Source organism: Grus americana, chromosome 12 (assembly GCF_028858705.1).
Source record: "Grus americana isolate bGruAme1 chromosome 12, bGruAme1.mat, whole genome shotgun sequence".
Lineage (NCBI taxonomy): Eukaryota > Metazoa > Chordata > Aves > Gruiformes > Gruidae > Grus > Grus americana.
The window spans coordinates 3,285,068-3,304,470 of NC_072863.1; the positions used below are offsets into that span (position 1 = coordinate 3,285,068).

Here is a 19,403-nt window from a genome sequence, read left to right on the forward strand (position 1 = left end):
GCGGGCGCGCGGCTCTGTTTTTAGTAGTACCGCAAAGAGCGCGGCGAGAGTGCGCGCGAGGGGAGCGGGGCTGAGGCGAGCGGCGGCGGGAGCCGGGCTGGCCATGGCTGTCTCCGCGCCGCCCGTCATCGCCGCAACTTCCAGCGGCGGCGCGGGGGGCTCGGCGGGCTTGTTCCGGGCGGACCCGCTGTACTCCAGCCCTGCGGAGTCCCCGCGCCTCACCAACAGCCTCGTCAACAGTTTCCTCTCCGCCGGCAGCGGCGGGGCCGGCGCGGGCGGCGGTAGTGGCGGCGGTGGCGGGGGCGGCGGCAACGAGTGTAAGATGGTCGACCTGCACGGGGTGAAGGTAGCCTCGTTCCTCGTGGAGGGGCAGGAGCTGATCTGCCTGCCGCAGGTCTTTGATCTCTTCCTCAAGCACCTGGTGGGAGGGCTGCACACGGTCTACACCAAGCTGAAGCGGCTGGATATATCGCCCGTGGTGTGCACGGTGGAGCAGGTCCGCATCCTGCGGGGGCTGGGGGCCATCCAGCCCGGCGTCAACCGCTGCAAGCTCATCACCAGGAAGGACTTCGAAACTTTGTACAACGACTGCACCAACGCGAGGTGAGCCACAAAACTTTGCTCTTCCTCCGGCCGCTGGGGGCCGGCGGCCCGCGGGGAGCTGTACTGGGGGTGGGGGGGCGCCGGGTCCCGTCCCCTCTCCGAGCCCCGCGGGTTCCCGCTGTGAGGGGGGGGGGTGGGGAGCGACCTGCCGCCCTGCGCGGGGGAGCCCCGGGCCGGGCCTGGGCGCTGCCTTGGGGAGCGGGGCTGAGGTGCGGTGGCGTCGGCGGGGGAGGCGAGCACCGCGGCGGTGCCGACATGGACAACTTTGCAGGATCCCTCCGGCCCCCCGAGCTGGCTGGGACCGCCGAGCAGCGGGGCGATTCCGCGCGCCGGTCCTCAAACTTTTCCCCGAGCAGGGAAAGCTGATAGTTCCCGTATACACTCTTAAAAAGAAAACAAAGCACCAAACCCCAAAAGTTTTCTCCCTTATTTTTCTTCCGCTGAAACTTTCAGTTCTCCTCAGGATCCCTCGCTCCCGAGAGGGTGAGCGCAGGCTGCGGCGCGGCACCCGCTCCCGGCCGGCCGGCCGGCTGGCTGATGCCCGCCGGGGGAGGCTGGGCAGCTCACGGGCAAACTGTTGCTCGGCATCGTTCCGGAATAATTTTACGTCGTGCAATCAAGACGTCTGGTGTGGCCGTAGCCCTTGCCCTGTCGTGCTTAAATCACTAAGCCCAGAGCGAGTTGTATTCATGGGAGATCCCTGCTGGGTCCTTCGTACTTGGGGTTATAATCCTGGCTTGTGACCTCATAGCTGTTGCCTTTAGAAATGATAATGATCTAATAAACACAAAAACACTCTCGAGGCTTAATAGAAATCCATAGTGCAGCGGGGTCGGATGTAAGGCAGGGTGCTTGGAGATGACATTACCTAGTTTAGCAGTTCGTGAGATACCTCTGCAGAAACATTTGCATTTCAATGTGCTCCTGCTCTCTGTCTGGCAGGAAACTTTCTTCACGGAGGTTGTTAAAGAGAGCTTTGAGTGCGATATCTGACTTGCAGCATGCAAATATTTATAACTTTGGTTTTTGTGTCACTATTTCGAACTGCTCAGCGCTGAACGTGTTGGGTGGGGTTTTCTTAATTGCACCTTAAGTGCGCGCTAATTTGGGGCCTGATCCTGTTCTCGCTGCTGTGAGTTTAAGCAGGAGCAGACCGGACGTCCATTTTTGAACTGCAGTATTTGTTTTGTTTCAAATTATTTTACCTTAAGGGTGACATTTTAGAGATGCTTGCACTCAACTCCTACCTATCTTTATTTGAAGTATGTGCTTTTTCTCGTGCTTGTGTTCCGTTTCTGTAACATCTTCTCCTGCTGCCTGTTTATTTCCATGTCGAGTACCTCTGTGACATCACAACTACTGCCTTATTAAAATGATGGGTGTTATAAGTAAGGTCTGAGACTAATGCGTTTGAATAATGTAAGATTACAAAGGGACAGATTTAATGTGTAAATGCTCTCTGAAATATTTCTGAAACTCGACTAGCATGAAAGTTGACCGTTAAAGAAATAAGTCTTTTTAATTTCTGTGACCGTGACAAAGTTTTTCCTTAGGGAAATACGGGATCCGATTTGATGATACATCCTTTAGATGCAATCTGATGATTTCTGCTCTCTTACAACCAATAATTTAAGATCCAGAAATGCCAAAGTGTTAAGTGTTTAAAGCTTGTATTTCACAACTTTTTTTTTTTCCTCCTTTGACAAAGACTTATGGCCCCGATAGAGTAAGGGAATAAGTAATGCAAGGAGCAGCTGAGAAGGGAGGCCAGGGGAGCTGTGAGGAGCCGAGTGATGCTCTGAGAGGGTCTGAAAGGAGCAGTCAGTGGAACGAAGACCTGGTCAAAGACTGAAGATGTGGCAAGAGCACTGTTGAGGGGGGATCTAACAGGGCAGAAACACGCCTGAATGGAGTCAAAGCTCTCAACTCAGAAAGTACGTTCAACACGTGCGTAAGCACAAGCTCTTCCTGCCCAGTTATGAAAACACTATGTATTTTTACCTGTTCAGGAATAGCATTTCCTAAAATGTTTCTCATTTATTGAAACATCACTCAGCCTTTGTTTATATCTCTTGAAAATGCCACTGGTTTGACTAACCTACTGATAGCAACGTATTTTGCATTCACGGTTTCAGGTGTAACGCATAAGTGTTATCAGCACACACAAAACTTTGCTCAAGTATTGTAACTGAGCAATGTTAAGTGTATTCCATCATGCTGATTGAATGCTTAAAATGTCATTTTATTTACAGATTTTTTCCTTGAACAGCCCATACTTAATGGGACAGAATGTTGGATAAAAATAGCTGAATAGAGTGATCTAATTTTTGTTTGCTGTGAAGTGACCTGGGAACCACTGCAGTGCATGGTACCAAATAAAATGCGGTGGAACTGTTACAGCTATACATATAGCATTTAGGTTCTGTACCTGGGAAGTAAAGTCTTGAAAAAAATGTGATCTATTAGAAGCAAACCCTTTGATAAGTATTGTTCCACTGCATGACTCAAGCTTTACTTTCAAATCAGAATATTATGCATTGCTTTTGTAATATATATTTTTTAATTTATAGATTTTTTTTTAATATATATGTAAATACTGTAGAAATACCGTATGCATGAAACTCAAGAGCTACCAGAAAAAGCAATAAGAAATGTTGGCTATCAATGTTTTCAACGTTAGTTGACTTTTAAAAGTCAACATCTCTTATGTTTGTGTATGCTTTCAATTATTTTTTTAATTGGAATGTAAACCATCAATTATATATACATGAAAAAAAGAAATTCTGCCTCTCCTGCTTACTCTGTTGCTTTTTTTTTTTGTTGAGCTTGTCTACAGAGCTCATAAGGGCTGCAGAGAAATATACCTGTAAGCAAAAGTTTTTTTGTATGTTTATGTTCTGTCTATGTAACACTAGTTACATATATGTAGCATCTTTGACCTTTGTATTTTTTTAAACAGTAATGTATAATTTTCATTCACCTGTAAACAAAATGTTCCTAACTTTGACTGTCGCTAGCCATCATCATGTAATCTAATTTGGAAGCACGGTTTGTAAAATGAAACTAACCGTTCATTTCATTACAGGTACCATCTTCAAGTGAATAGTGAGTACAACATATTTACAAAATTTAGTTGCTAATTTGTAATACTTTAGAAGATTATTTAAATTATGGATATATGCTTAATTTTAGTAGTAAAGCATAACACTTAAAATAGAAAACAATAATGAGGTCTTATTTAAAAATGAAATTTAAAATTGTACTGAGAACACTTTTATGATGGTAAATAGATCAGTCCTTAAAATTGAGATTATATGAGTACGATCATAACCTATTCTACAGGGTTTCTCTATTTGATGGAGGCTGTTGGCTACTGAAAAAGCATAGCGTTGGTCTGGATTTTTCAGTGATAGTAAGAATACTTCCCAGAAGACAGCGTTTTAGTACATGGCCTGTTTCTCATGATTTAAAGTATCCAGTTAAGCTAATATTTTGTATTACTTTGGCTATTCACAAACAATAAAAGGCTTTAGAAATGAATTTAAGCAGTAAATGCAGGCATTTTATTTTATGAGATAATGAAGGTCTAGTCATGTTGTCTATTAAAAGCTACCCTATAGTCAGCAATACTCTGTCTTTTATTAGGAGAATGATGTCGAGATTATAATTAAAGCAATCCAGTCATGTAGGACTGCACAGAGCTGCCTTGTATATTGATTTTTAAATCTGGACATCTGATTACATAAACTTCCTTGACTAAGTAAATATTTAGTATGCATTCAGACTAAACTTGTGAATTTTGGAGGTGGTAGCATGTTAATAACAAAAAAGAAGATCAATTTCTCAGTTTCCTTTTCTTCCTTGGAGAGGAGACTCACTTAAAACATTCTCGAGAGAGATCGCTAGCACAGTGGATTCTACTTGAGATGCAGAAAGGACTTTCGCCACTTTCTGAGCAGATTAATTATACTTTTGAAAAAAAAAAATCCCTCTTTTAGGAACATCTTGAAAGTCTATGCTTGTTCAAAACTACTAAAATACTTGAATATTTTCATCAGAATCACATCTAATCTGGAGAAGCCTTGAAAAAAATTCCCTTCTTTTTTCATAGCAATAGAACTTCCCATTTGAAGTGTAACATGCTTTTCCTCCAAAATGCAGTATTTGTATGTTTCCTGCATGTGTATATGCATAATACATATGTAATTTTCTACTGAGACTTCTGCAACTGAAAAATACTGTGTTTTTGTGGCAAAGACAAAAAAGCTAAACAATTAGGTATTAATGATATTCTTGTTGCATATTCAAAAGGTCTTTGCAAGCATTTCTTCTCCTTTTTTTCTTTTCACCATTTCAACCTGCAGAACTCTTCACTGTCACTTCAAATCACACAATTCTACAAAGATAAAACAACATTTAAACTCATTTGCTTTGGGAGGGAAATTGAGCATTTGCACCCAATAAGCCTGATTGTGGAACTGCATGCAAATTGTGTTTTGATTTATCTCTTTTGCACTTTTTTCCATTTGAATTGATCTTGCATTAATTTTGCCAAGCGGCTCTGTGAGGCTGCAGATGTTGCCCTGTGTTTAATAAATCAATGAGACAGATCTGAATGAATCACTTCAGATGGATTCTCTGCTCGGTTTGATGTCTAGATGTTATTCTTAGCTTGTTATCATGACAGATGCATTAATGTTCCCATACACTGCCAGCAATGTCAAAGAGATTGAAGCTTTTAAAGTGGCGGTATCCCCTTTTCCCCCTTCTGTTGGAATAACTAAATTGCCTTTAGGAATAGGTCAAAATATAAATTTAGTCATGGCGTTATTGTGGGGAAGATGCTAAACTTCTGATTGTATTATAACACAAAGTCAGACAAATACAGTTGCATACAGAATGATTAATTATTCCAAAATAGTGGAGATCAATATTAAAATCTAAACATAGGATAGCTCCTTAATAGAGTAACCACTTTCTCAACATTAATATTTCATTGTAATAGGAATGATCCGAATAAATAATATAAGACTAGAACATGTTAAAAGTGTTGCTATAAATAGAATATCATTGTGTCTAAATTGATTACAGGCTGAAGTAAGGCTTTTAATCTTTTTTTTTAATTCTTAATAATTTTATTTTAAAGTTAAATGTGTCTGGATTCAACATCTATTAGATTGAAAATAGGAATGCTTGTTTATTATGTTCTGTTACTACTTGCCATTTAGTGCCAGATATGTTAGAAAAGTTGTCGATCACTGTTAATTTCTGATCTGTATAGTCTGGTATCCATTATCTTGGAGCAGAACCTGTGGAACGCAAATCATAAAAGAGGCTGGAATGTGTCTTTATGGAAAGGTTTTAAATTCTGGAAAAGATTGCACAAAGTGTAAAGTACTCTGCCATGAATAATGAAGATCTATTTCCCAAGTAGGCTACACACAGTTTTTATTGGCTTTTATGCTTTAGTGTTTATTAAACCACTTGTGGTCTTCCTTGTTTATCTTTGGAAGATAAAATAGTATTTTGTGATTTGTTGCAATTATTTTGTTAAACTTGATCGCTTAGTCTATGATGCTTCATTTTAACATGAGAAATTATTGCAAATGTTCCTTTTCCTAATCTCTCCCCTAAACAGAAGAACTTTGACTTTTTGTCATTAAGGCTTCTGAGAATAAATTGGAGAAACTGGCTGTTACAGATCTAGATTTATGTTGGCATTCTTGGTATTCTTGCTCCAGTAGTTCCAATTTGATAAAGGAAACAATATATGTAATAGAAATTCAGCGTTTATTCAAATGAGTTTAAGCTCTAGCATTGTTATATTTGCCTTTCTTTCACCAATATATCAATGTGTGGCAATAGCATTATACTTAGAAAGCCTCCAGAAGTGGCTGGCTCTGTAGATGGGAAATTATTCTCACGCTGGGGCTACGGTTGGACACGCAGCCTCTGTTTGTGTGTGTGCATTTGTTTTAAAGGCAGGTGAAAATCAACTTGGGTAGAACTGAGGAGCGCAGCAAAAATCACTGAATTAGAAAATCATGTTTTGTTGTATGGCTGTGGCCTTAGAGTGAGAAACTAGTATCAACCTACCGCGGTAATTTTGCAGAAAATATTTAAAATGAGCATTCTGAAATGTTTTGAAGAATTTTATCTTGTTTATTTCATTACTTACAGGCTGGGATTCACATTGTGTAAGAGCTGTTTGTCAGTATCAATATTAAAAAGGTGTTGAAATCTGTGCTGTAAAGTCCCCGTTTTGACTTTGCTGAGGTGACCCTCACTTTCATGCCAGTGGAAGTCTGCCAGAACAAGGGCAAAGAATTTATAAATATTTCTGGGACCCGAGCCCTTCTCGTCAAAGGTGGGACACATTTGCTTAAAACCTGTATTTGAAAGAATTACATGTCTATGGTCGTGTCAAACAGGCACTACATATGTGGGTCTGGTCTTGCTCTTGCTGAATGTAGGATATTTAATCTTTTCTGTGCCTGTTCCAGAAATGGTCATTTTGGATTTTATAAAGTTACGAACAAAATGATCCAAATCATTACTTTAAAATACCTAGAAAGTTCCCATCTAGGTGCTCTTCTAAGTTCTTTGTGTGATTATCAGTGTAATAAAACCCTGTTGGTAGATGGAAATGCAGCATTTTAATGATTATTTATGTAAACAACACTAATAGCAAAACCAAACATAATGAGGATACTTTAGAGTTATTGCCATCTGTGATGTGTTCCTTTGGTGTAGGCTAAGGCGAGATTTTTATATGTTACGATTAAACATGCATTACCAAGCACAAGTACGTTCGTTAGTAATGATTCTTAGTGATTTAGATTTATCCTGCTTGATATTAGAACTGTCCCTTGGGGCTACACGCTTTTGATCTTTGTTCCCTCTTGGTGAAGCATGGTTATCCAAAGTGACTTAGTAATAGGGTTTCCCCCTCTCCCCCCTGTTCTACAACCTGTAAGAAACACCGATACCTATTAGTCAATGTACTTTGATACCTGCTCCAGAAGGTTCCGATATCCAAATCCTATAAAACATACTTGTTTGCTTTCTTTTCTTTTTGGTAGCACAGCTATGTTGTTGCTTTGTGTATGTATAAAGTTTATTGTCACTAGCAAGCGTGGGGAGATTATATTTCCTTGTCAGTACATCTTGACCTGCTGAGCCCATTTTGCTCATTAAAATATATTGTGTCAGAGCCTTTCTTGACTCAGTTACAAATGCTGCTTCCCCAAAAAGTAAGAACCAAACGAAATGAATACTGTTTGCTTTTTTTACTGTATAGTGGCTTAAAGTGTAATGTTTCGTAGTGTATATTGTTGTGTATAGGTTAAGGTATAAAATGTTCGATTGCCGTTGTGTCTGATCTTATCAAGTTTCTGGAAATTGATATCTGGTAACAGCATTTAACCTACATCTAGTCTATCTGCTATTTATGTGATGGGTTAAAAAGAAAAAGTAGTATCGATCTGGCACTGGATTAAAGTTTGAAATCGTCAACGGCATGAGCACAAAAGGCTTTTTTTATGATTTCTCAGCTTGCCATTGATCTACCAGTTTTATTGCATTCATTATTTATTAAAAGAATTTGCAAGCTAAACATAACGTTAAGCTAGTTTGCACACAGGGACTGCACTTAGGAAATTGAATGGAAATTGCATTAGAGATGAACATCTGTGCTATTTTTCCACTCGTGTGTTTATGGGTTTGTATAAAAGGTGTATTGGATTAACAGTTATAACCATTATAGCTTGCAGCAATATGTTAGAACCCTAAGCATTTAGTAGTTATTTAGGAAGGAGACTCTTTTTGCTTATACTAAAAAGTATGGTAATGCCATCACAAACAGTGCTTTTATTGGATTATTCTTATTAATGGGCTTTTTACTAGTAATGTGTAAAACTTGAGGTATCTAGCTATATTATGCATGTGTTCCATTATCTATGCTACATAAAGCTCCATTAATATTGTCATTAATTGAAGGTTTCTAGTGACAGTATTAGTTAAGGATTTGGCACATAGACACCGAAGTATTGAAATGAAATGTATTTTATAATGTACAATAGGAATGGAAGTATTGAAAAGATCCTTAGTATACCTTCCTTCAGTTTTTTTCGCAGCAATTCAACTAGTTTTCTGTCCTTCTTGAACTAGGTAGCTTCTGTGATGCATTGTATCAGTGAATTAGGTGAAAATCTCAAATATTTTGAAGTCTCTTTCCACTTCAGTTCACAAGTTCAGTTGCCCTCAACACTAGCTGTAGTTGTGTGTGGCATGCAAAGTGTAGGGTAGACCTAGAATTTTGAGGTAATCTCCTGTAATGATTTTGGATGTTTTTGATTGCGTTCCTTCTATAAAATACATTATTTTGCTTGAATACCTGATGGTTAAATAGGGAAAAACAAAAGAAAAAATTACTTTGGGGTTTTGGGTGAAAAGTATATTTTTAGAATCAAGATGTTACCTATTTTATTTGGTCTAAAAGTATGTGCAGTCTAGTCTGTTTATGACTAGAATGTACTGAAATATGTCATGTTCTGCATCATCAGTGCACTTTCAGTTATTCTATTCAAGACTCAACCTGATACATCTCACCAGCTTGTAAGACTGTTAAGGGTTTCCTGTGCTAAGAAGCAGAAGTGTTCTTTGTGCCAGAAGGTTGTGCTTACTCTTTTGAATGCCACCTCTACTTTTTTTTTTTTGTGTCTCTGGTAGGATGCACTCATTCAAGTCCTAATAGTATTTTGAACAGAGGTAGCTCTGATTTTTAGTTGAAAGAATCTCAATGCTATTTTTCCACATTGTTTTGCACTCGCTGTTATTAGTCTTCCTCACTGTTGTTCCCAGCCATAGGCTCCTGTGATCACAGTTTTTATATTATATCAGATAACACATTTGAGCTGCCCTGTAAATATAATATATATACACACACACGTATTGATTGATATAATGTAAACACATAAGTAAAGCAATTTAATCTGAATTTCTGGATTATTCCAAAGCTTCTCTTCCAAACCATGGAAATCAACTTTGATTTTTGGAAAGTTTTGCATACACATCTATAAAGAGAGGGGCTTTGGAATAATCCAGAAATTTAGTTTAAATTGCATTTGCTATGGGCATGATCTAAACTTTCCAAATGAACTTATATAGCTATATGAACTATGTTGGTGTCCATACTAAAAGACTTCAATTTTTTTTTTTTTTGTTCTTCTCATAGCCATGTGAGTAACATTCTCGGCATGTAATTTTATTTCTGTCTAGTCTGTGGCAAGAGAACTTTTGGCTTGGGATGCCTTCTGCTGACTGAAAGTACCATGAGCTTTGAGTCATTTTTCTCTCCTGTCTCCAAACCAGTATGGACAGTGGAATGAAAACAGAACACTTTCTTTTAAAAGAAAGAAGTTAATTGAAATTATTTTACACCGTATGTGTGTGGAGTTCCAAACTTAATGCGCTTTGCAGAATCACAGAATGGTTGAGGTTGGCAGGATCCTCTTGAGATCATCTAGTCCAACTCCTCTGTTTAAGCATGGTCAGCTCAAGTTGGTTGTCCAGGACTGTGTCCAGTCGGATTTTGAGTATTTCCAAGGATGGCGACTCAGCCTCTCTTGGCGACCAATTTACAGTATAGAAACAACGGTGCTGTGGAAGAAAGGTTTTATTGGCATTCATTGGGATGACTGGATTAGGTGGGAGTTGTTGAAGGTGTGAGTAGATGTCATGGCTAGTCACTGATGTGGTCGCTGCCCTACCGACAAGTTGCTCAAGCAGGGCGGTATGGATACTCTGCCATTGCATTCGTCCTTACTTGGAGCAGAGTGGGAGTTGTTACCCTCCGTGAATCAACCATGTCATGTTCAGATTGTGCTTTCTCTGTCTCTCAAATGGTTTCCTGAAATCCTATAAGTGTGTGTGCTGATGAGTTGACTTGTCTTATTGCCCACTGCTAGTCGAGAAGGAATATTTGTAAGTAAAAAAGAAAAAAAAGGAAAAGAAAAAAAAAAAAGGTGGCTGTAAGAAAGCTCTTAGCACAGACATTGTGCCAGTGGGGGGATTTACTTACTTGTATGTTACAGTAATTTAAGAATTGCTAATTAAGAAGATCAAGCTAGTTTGAAGAAAAAATATTTTTAGTTTAATTTAGAACTTCTAATCAGTATATTTAAAATATTATGCATTATGCTTTTTCTTACACATGTAACAGTTGTTTTTGCCTAGTACAATGTTTGTGTCGTAGCTAAAAGACTGTTTTTTATAACAGTTAATCCAAAAATGTCTGGTGTCCGTGAAACATTATCCCTGTTGTTTTTTGTGAAGTTGGTGAAGGCACCTCGCTTCCCTGCTGCAGGTCTCTGGAGCTGCCGCCTCTTGTCCTCGTACTTTTAAATGTTGCTGTGTGCTGAAGGAGGGCAATTTACTAAAAAGATTCTGAGATAATACTGAAAAATAGAAGTAGGAAAAAATGTCAAGTCTTTCCAATGAGACTTAAAATACATCTTTAAAAGAAACAAACAAAAACCCCCCAAACAAACCCAAAACCACCAACAAAAAAACCCAAACAGACCAAGGTAGTAAAATGCTGGCGGTTAGTGAAGAGCCGAATATGAATACTGAAACAGGACCTGAGGTAATGAACTCAGCATTGTGTTTTCTGTGTTGCATGTACTTGTTGAAATACGTATTTGTGGGTCTGTGGAGTTTTTTGTAGGCTTGTAAGGCTTTATTTGGTGTTTTTTATACAGCACTTCATGTTTCAATAGGTGACTTCTCAAAATACCTTGTGAGTCTCATCATTAAGAAATCACTGTTACCTGCTGCAAGGTTGTTGTGGCTGTGTTGCAGAGAACTAAGATGCATAACAAAGTGATCTGTCAGTGCGCTTCGTGGTCTTGTCGTGAGACTTGCTAAATACACTGTACCTTTTGGTCCCCCGCTGCCTTACACGTGTGTGTGTGGCACAGCAGTGTGCTCTGTTCTGACTCGGGCTCTACCTGCCTGGAAGGGCTGATGCCTTGCTCTCCGCTTTCGCAGCCACTATGCGTCTTTTAGGAGCCTTCAGCAAAGGTTTGGACAGAGTGACTGCTGTAACATGCTGCAAACCTTGCTCTCCCTCCTAGTCAGAAGTGCTTAGGAAGGTTAATTGATCCTGCTGTCATACATGAGAACTAAAACTTCTTGTCTCGGGTCAGAACCATAATCACTGTTACTTCTTTCTGCTATGTTTTTTATAAATTGCCTTGTTGCACAGCTGATCTTTTGGTTCAAACAAATCTGTTTCTTCCTGCTGGAACTCAAGAAAGTTTCAGTCTTGCAATTTCATGAAACACTTTTCTCTTGCATGTTAAGCTAGAGGGGTTTTGATCATTCACTTATCTTGCCTTATTTAATATGCTTCCTTCAAAATTTTACTCCTTCCCCCTCGCTCCCCTCCCCAACTATTTGTTCCATCTTCTTAGTTTTCATCCTTAAAGGTTTACGATTTTAGCCTTTAATCTTACTGACTGAAAAATTTAACCCCTTATTATACTAGGAGAATCATTATATGTGTTGGAGTGGAAACAAAACAAAATCTTTGTGATATATTTATTGTAGGCATCTTTACTGAGCAATGCAGTGACTGTTGTAGAGTAATTCAGAGCACAGCAGTAGACTGATAAATACATTTCAAGAACGGATGTTCTCTGGATGAAGATAAGCAGAGTGAATGAGTTCTTACGCCGGTCTATTCTGATCCAGATAGAAACTCTTTACTTTTTTTATCAATTCATGTGAAGTTTATGATAGCATAAGCTCTTTATTTTTGTTGTTTTTTCCAAACTTGGCTATTAACAGGAAGCTAAATGCCTGGCAAGGTTGAGCATCTCTGCTGCTACATCTGGCATGTAAGCCAGTTAGGTTAGGGGCTTATTCTTCCAGCACTGCATTTGATTTAAATAGTGTGTTGTATTATGGTCTGAATGGTCGTTGCTTTTATATTGCATCTGTAAGTGTAGTTAGATAGGTCTTGTTGCATTGATTTCTCCTAACCTACAAGCTTGCCTGTTTCTGTGTAACTACTTTTCTAATATTTGTCAGCCAAACAAAAGTAGGAACCTTGCTTATGCTGGTTGTCCTCTACCTGCATGTTGCGAAGTGCCTCTTTGTTCTCCAAGATGGGTGGGTGATTTCAGGAGGAGATGTGGTGGTTTGTAAGTTATTGTCCTGCCAGTGCTTCATCCATCTGCTTTTAAGGGGGGGGAAAAAGACAAGACCAAAGGACATGACACACCACGTCTTATGCCCACCTGCTGATGGCTCACAGTGAAGTTGTCTCACAAAGTGTAAACCCTTAACAGGAGTTAGTTATTGATGTACAGGGAGAAGAAAGGAGAAATGGGGAGGCTGAGTTGGCGGATGCAGTGTGTTTGTCTGGGACTCCTGGGTATTAGAAGGCCTGGACTGCAGATAGTGTGCTTGAACAATTCAGCCCTTAGCACCTGCGCAGGCAGGCAAGGGAGTCCAAGAAAGGTTGAAGTTGCTATGCATTGTGTGCAGTGGGTGTGCAATAGGCTGACACGACCAGAGCGTCTTACAAGTCCTGCAGGAGAGCTGATGATCTGTATGCTGTGTGCAGAGTACGTTGAATTTATTGCAGAATTTCTTGCTGTGCCTATTCTGCAATTATAATTTCCACCCCCCCAACCTCTTCTGCCCCGGAATTTCTTTTTGACACCTTCAGGTACTTGTGGCAGTGTGGCTGCACAGCCTCATCTTTCCCCCCTCATCTAGATTGATCTGTCATTGACAATAACACCACAGTAACTAAATACACAAATAGCACTCCATTGTAGACAACAATTGCAGGTTTTGTTTGTTGTGTTGAATGGTCATTGAGCTGTCTTTCAATTTGTAAAAAAAGTCAAGTTTAAAAAGTTCCTTAAGATATTTTTGACTGTATTTCATATAGGGGTTTAGTACATCCTCTGGCCTTGTAAACATTCTTTTGTTTGTTTGTAAACCTCTAAACACCTATTTTGGGGGAAGTTGTTTGTTTGGAGGGGTTTTTGATACTGTTGTTCATTTTTTCTGCTTTCTGATTAGAATCTCTTTTTTTAGCATGGTATGCACACAAAGTAGTTTATTTGATGATGTCATGTTGTTTCCAAAATAATCCTCTTTGATGTCTAGCGCTATGAGAATTTGAGCGATAGTAAACAAATCTACAGACAATAAGTGGGCAAAGAACATTTTTATTTAAGTGCTTAGGATGATTGCTTAGTTCTGTTATATGACTGTGGGCAAAATTGGAAACTTCCTTTTTCTGCTATTGATTTTTCATAATGCCCTATTCTGAAATGCTAGTTTCAACCACCCTTATTCAGAGCAGACGGTCTTTCTATTCAATTCGTGTGTCTTGGAGTGATGCTCTTGAGGGTCTTAAAACAGACAGTCAGTGGTGGTCAGAAACTGACCCAACCGAGTCATGGGATAGAAAGAAAAAAGTACAGGAGATGTAACACCGAAGGTATTTTAAGTGTTAATAACTCAGTTAAAGAATGTGTTAATATTTGGCTATGAGCTTTTTATGCAACACTATAGAGGAGACTGAATGAACGTGAAGGCTTTGGATCTCGTGTGAAGGAGGAGATTGCTTTGTCCTTTTGACCTCATTGCAGATGAAATTCTGCAATGGAACCGTTGCAGAACCAGAGTATTTCAATTGATTTCAGTGGTTTTGGATCAGGAGCACAGAAAGCAATCAAAACTGAATGCATATCCATGAACTAATCTGTAAGTCACTTTGGTCCACACCAGGAAACATTTCTTGCAAATTTGGAAGTGGAATAATGAAAGGGTCCTTAGGAAATCAGTTGTATCCTCTACATATTTAGCTAATGTTGTATTTGGATAGATTTTAATTACCCCTTTAAGTCCCTATACTCATATGGAAAACAAACATGGAGAAAGCACTTAGTGGAACCCCAAAACATTCAGGTAAAGAATCTGTATATTTGAATTCTTCTGATGAAAGACACTACATGGGCTAGAAGTAGTAAGAGTCAATAAATGTATGCTTGCACTGCCTGGTAAACTTGCCAAGAATAGGGGATTCCAGGGTGTTTGTGTAAACTTGTATAGGAATTTTCATTTTTCCCATTGTGGAAAGAGTTTACCAATGGTGATAAATAGAAAATATTTTCTGTAAAGTGAATACTATGAACTTGTTACTGTGCATATGTTGTACACTGCTGATACTCAAAAATCCTTACTTAGTCTCAAATATATGAAATATGATTATGCTCTTAATCTTGATTATTTTTAATCAAGGGAGAGGGATTTAATATTCTAAGTGAAAGTGACTGCATGTAAAGAGTAGTGGGAAAAAATTATGCACCTTAACAGTTTAAAAAGTAGGAAACTGATAAATATTACGTACTTATGCATGTACATTTCATGAAGCTTACAGTATCATAGGTAGCATCTTGGCTACTTAGTCAACTCGTGATTTATTCTTGCAGGTAGAATTCAGACAAGTCTTGATTTCTCGTAGCTATTGATTCAAGTTCTTGGACGTGTTAAAATCAGTTTGCTCTTTTGTGACTGTTGAAAATTATTTCAGCAGAGTATCGGGAAAACTAGTATCTAAGAAACTTCAGTTCTGTTCAAGGCCTGTTGATTCTGTTTCAAAGCAGTAGCAGTCTCACAAAATACAAGGGATTGTTCATTACTGGTATTCACTAATATAGGTGGAAAAGCTTTAACCTTTCTCAAGCTGAGGCTGAAAACATGAAGAAGAGTAAACCACCAAGCACCTGTATTTCTGAACGCTGTGTACAAGCATAAATTGTGGTCAGTGATTAGTACTTTATGCAGGCACCTGATTTTTCTGGGAAATCCTATGCACTTTTGGAACAGGAATGGCAGTTGGTGGACTATTTATTACTCGTTCTGGTTTTGGTGGAAAATTCGGCCTTGTATGTCATTTAGACTTTGTGACACATGTAGCCTCCCAGGGCCTAATGACTTGTCTGCAGATGGGCTGTTATTTATTACAGTCATGTAGAATAAAATTGATTGTCTTCTAAAATTAATTTTTCATTTGCCTCCAGCTCTGCTTTAATAGAGGACACACAGTTGCCTGTTTGCAGAAATACTGTTTAATCACATTAATATCTCAGCCCCCCAGGCCGGTGAAGATAATTGTACAAACGAACAGCAAAATCTGTATCTTTAACTTCTTTTTATGATTAAATTATGCAAATGACTTATCTCCTGCCCTTCCAAGCACTAATCATCTAATTAGGAATGATGTGTTAAAGGGATGGTTTTGAATCAGGAGAAGGGGGGAATGGAGGAAGCAGAAAATGGGACCTGACAATGAAACTGCTGAAAGTACTATAGCAGTACAAGATAAATCTGTGTATTTCTTCAAAAAGCAATAATAAAGGCTTGTTGTGCTATTTCTCGTCTTGCTTTAGTGATCTTTTTCCTAAGAGGATCATTTTTCTGTCTGATCTTTGCCCATAATGTTCCATAGTAACTTTAAATTAATAAGGTTCAAGAACTGAGTCACTTGGTACGTTGTTGTAAACAAGGTAGTGCGAGTGGCTTTATTTGCCTTCACTAGTAGTATGGTTTGAAAGACAGAATACATATATTTGTATATTGTTTTTTATAAAAGCGCTTGTCATCGTACTGCTAGATGTCCTGAGCCTGTCAGGTACTTCTGTTCACGTATCTCAGTCTCTCATTTTGAATGCTTAACTGCTGGTTAAAAACCACAAAACTCTTGCTTTTTAATATGAAAATGCAAGTGCCCAACTAAAGAGAACAGCCATCTCTTTGGTAATGTCCTGTGCGTAGTTTGGGAAGTTTCCCTTTAACGTGTGAGGCTTGCTTAAATTTAGATATTTAGTTGATCAAAAATTTGTATGTTAAGAATATGAATACAAAAGAAATGTGCCTTGACCTCTCAAAGAGCTTACAGCCTGATTTTCTATGTTTTCTATTTTGTAAGCAGATTCTGGGTTGTTTGGTTTTTTGTGTGTAAGTTGTGCCTTTATAAGCAGATCTTCCTTCTTAAGGCATTTTCCCACAGTGGGTTCAAACTATCAGTGTGTTATTACTATGGCTAAAGGTACAACAAACGAACTCTTGTATCGAGTGATAACACTGAGAGTTTGATAACACGTTACTATTGTTTTCCCTTTACTCAGTTATTGATGGACTTACTGTGCATGATTAAGATACAGTGTATACAGTCTATCAATAAAATAATATTCTGGAGAGTAACAAATTTCAGGTATTCCCACATGAGAATGTATTAATTTCTTTGTAAAAATATATGAGAAAGTATTCATGCGTGAGAGTATTTGAATTCATAGGATACTACATAGATAACCAGTAGGTTGACATTCCCAAAAAGCAGGGTACAGACCAATCTTTCAGACAAGATAAATCGGGCTGTTTTCTGCAGATCTGATAAATGCCTTCACTCGGTCAGCTCTTGTCCTTTAGAAGTAAATATATGAAATAGTGGGAAAAGATTTACTATTTATGACACTATCAGTTTTGAAAGTTTGAGGGACATCTTGCTTGCAAGATCTGCCTTATTCATTAAGGAACCTTAGCCAACTTTTATGTGTGGCTTGTGCTTATGTGCATGTATGCATATACTTAGGTACACACGCAGGGGTTTACTGATATAATCTGAGAAAAGCTTAATAACTTCCCCAGGAAGGTGGGAAACACTGCTTTATAAAGGTAGGTATCCCACATAAATACTGAGAAGCCGAAGGCAATAATGTCAAAATAATCTTTTTGTTAGCTATTAGGTGTAGAGATTTAAAAAGAAAAAACCTCACACAAATTAAATTTGAAAGCAATTATAAATGCTGACTGTAGTAGATAATCTGACTTTTCTGTGTTGTTTTTGGATGGCTCAACATAAAGAATGCAAGTTCTGACAGTGCTTTCATTTGTCTGACACAGACCTAAATTGCTGGTGGAATGTTTTCATAAACACTTTATGGACAAGGAGGCTGCATTTCTTTCTGTACCTTCCAGCAATGTGATTGAATTAAATCAGTTCACATTTATCTCTACGCGTATTTTCATCATTATCACCCCAAAAATTATTCATAAAAGGAAAAACGAGAAGACCTTGTTGAAGAACTCTTAACACAAAATATTTGTACTAAGAATGTTTGTATAAGTAATTTCAGTATGCAAGGCCTAAATATATTTTGTCAGAATTACAGGAGACTCAAAAAGAACAAAGGATTTCTCGTTGGATTAAAAGTTTTTGGGATTCATTGCAATGACGGCTTTGAGCAGAATGGTTTTCCTCTTAGGGTGGGAGATTCTATGATACTTTAGGAGCAAATAATCCTAGATGTGGGTTGTTGGGTTTTTTTTCTTTTAGATTTTCTGGATCCAGGTATTCACCCCAATAGAGATAAAAATAGAGGCCTTGTACTTATGCTGATACTGTGTGAGAAGTCAGTAGAGTGAGTGGTGGACAAGCATCCAGCTACCATTCTTTATGTGGTTGAACTTCCTAACCCGGATGGCTTTTCATCGAGGTGTTTTGATATGGTAGGACTGTAGTGCTGAGGTCAGGATGTTTGGGATGGGTATCTGCTGAGATAACTCATTGCATCTGATAGAGTGCTATTTGTAGATGCTAATCTTTAAGGCTTTAGCATCAACAAGAAATCTAAAAACTTGAATCTGTAGTCTGTATTTACCAACTATTATGTATAGGGAAATTGGAAGAAGGTGTTCTGCAGTAAGGATTCAGATATCTCTTACTCTTCTGTGTCCACCTGCGGCCAGGTCTTTATTTTATCCAGTTGCTCATGCAGGTGTCTGTCTTATCTCTTTACTGGGGACTTTTCATTGAGTAATGATATGTGGTAACAGATGGTAGATCTCAAACCATTTTATGAATTAAATTGTTGGTCTTGTAAGAAGTTGAACTGGAAAGGATCCTTGTAAAACGTCACAATTGATAGATACGGTAGTGGAGCTGTCTCATGATTTTTCTTTGTGTGCGTTCGCAAAGTATTAAATCATTTAAGTACATTCCCTAAAGTTGCTCCTCTTGGATTAAGTGTTGGGCTTGCTTAGAATGGCTAATTCTCTAAGCTGAAATAGATGATAGTGACTAAAAAAATCTAGCAGTCTTTCTTAACACAATACCTCGCAGTAACACTTAAACAAATTGTGAAGTCTCTTAAATGTGAGAGATTTTTAGCCAATCTTGACCTCTCTGCATGTACTCAAAATTGCTTACTGCCCATGCATGGTGTATTTAGAAAAGTTGAGATGCATGTATTTCAATTAGAATTACTAATTGGTCTTCTATGAGTGAAAGGATTATACCCAAGTAAAAGGGAGGAAAGCTAATACCTACTAGATTTTTTTTTTCTCTTGTCTTGATTTTTCTTTGTTTTATAATAATCTGATGCATGGAATAGCCCATCCTAAGCTGTATTGGTGCTGAAAAATTGTACACTTGAACTAGGCATTCAGTTTGCATGAGTGATGAACATTTTGAGCAAGAGTCCATTGCGTGGCTCTGATTTTCTGTGGTCTCATCTTGCATTATCTTTTGTTTTCATTCTGTGGCAGTGATTCTGCATGTTAATGAGACAATGGGTGGCCTTACCGCAGGCAGGAGTTTTCAGGTGACTATTTAGGGGAAGAGAGAAGTTGCTACATAAATTCAGGCGCCTATGAAAAGGGTTTGCTTTGTGTACTGTTGGTAGCTCTTGGAATGCTTCCTGCTTTTGAGGAGG

The 19,403-nt window shown here is 38.7% G+C and overlaps 1 protein-coding gene across 4 annotated transcripts in view; it reads left to right on the forward strand.

Moving 5' to 3' along the window:
• DACH2 (dachshund family transcription factor 2) overlaps nt 1-19,403 on the forward strand; it is a 302,186-nt gene continuing 282,783 nt past the window's right edge. For 2 of the 4 annotated variants that reach the window (XM_054839711.1, XM_054839712.1), the window contains exon 1: nt 1-603. In XM_054839711.1, the coding sequence (XP_054695686.1) occupies nt 104-603 (500 nt within the window). In that variant the 5' untranslated portion in view covers nt 1-103. The remainder of the gene's footprint in view (nt 604-19,403) is intronic. The other 2 variants (XM_054839713.1, XM_054839714.1) reach the window with 1 other exon arrangement.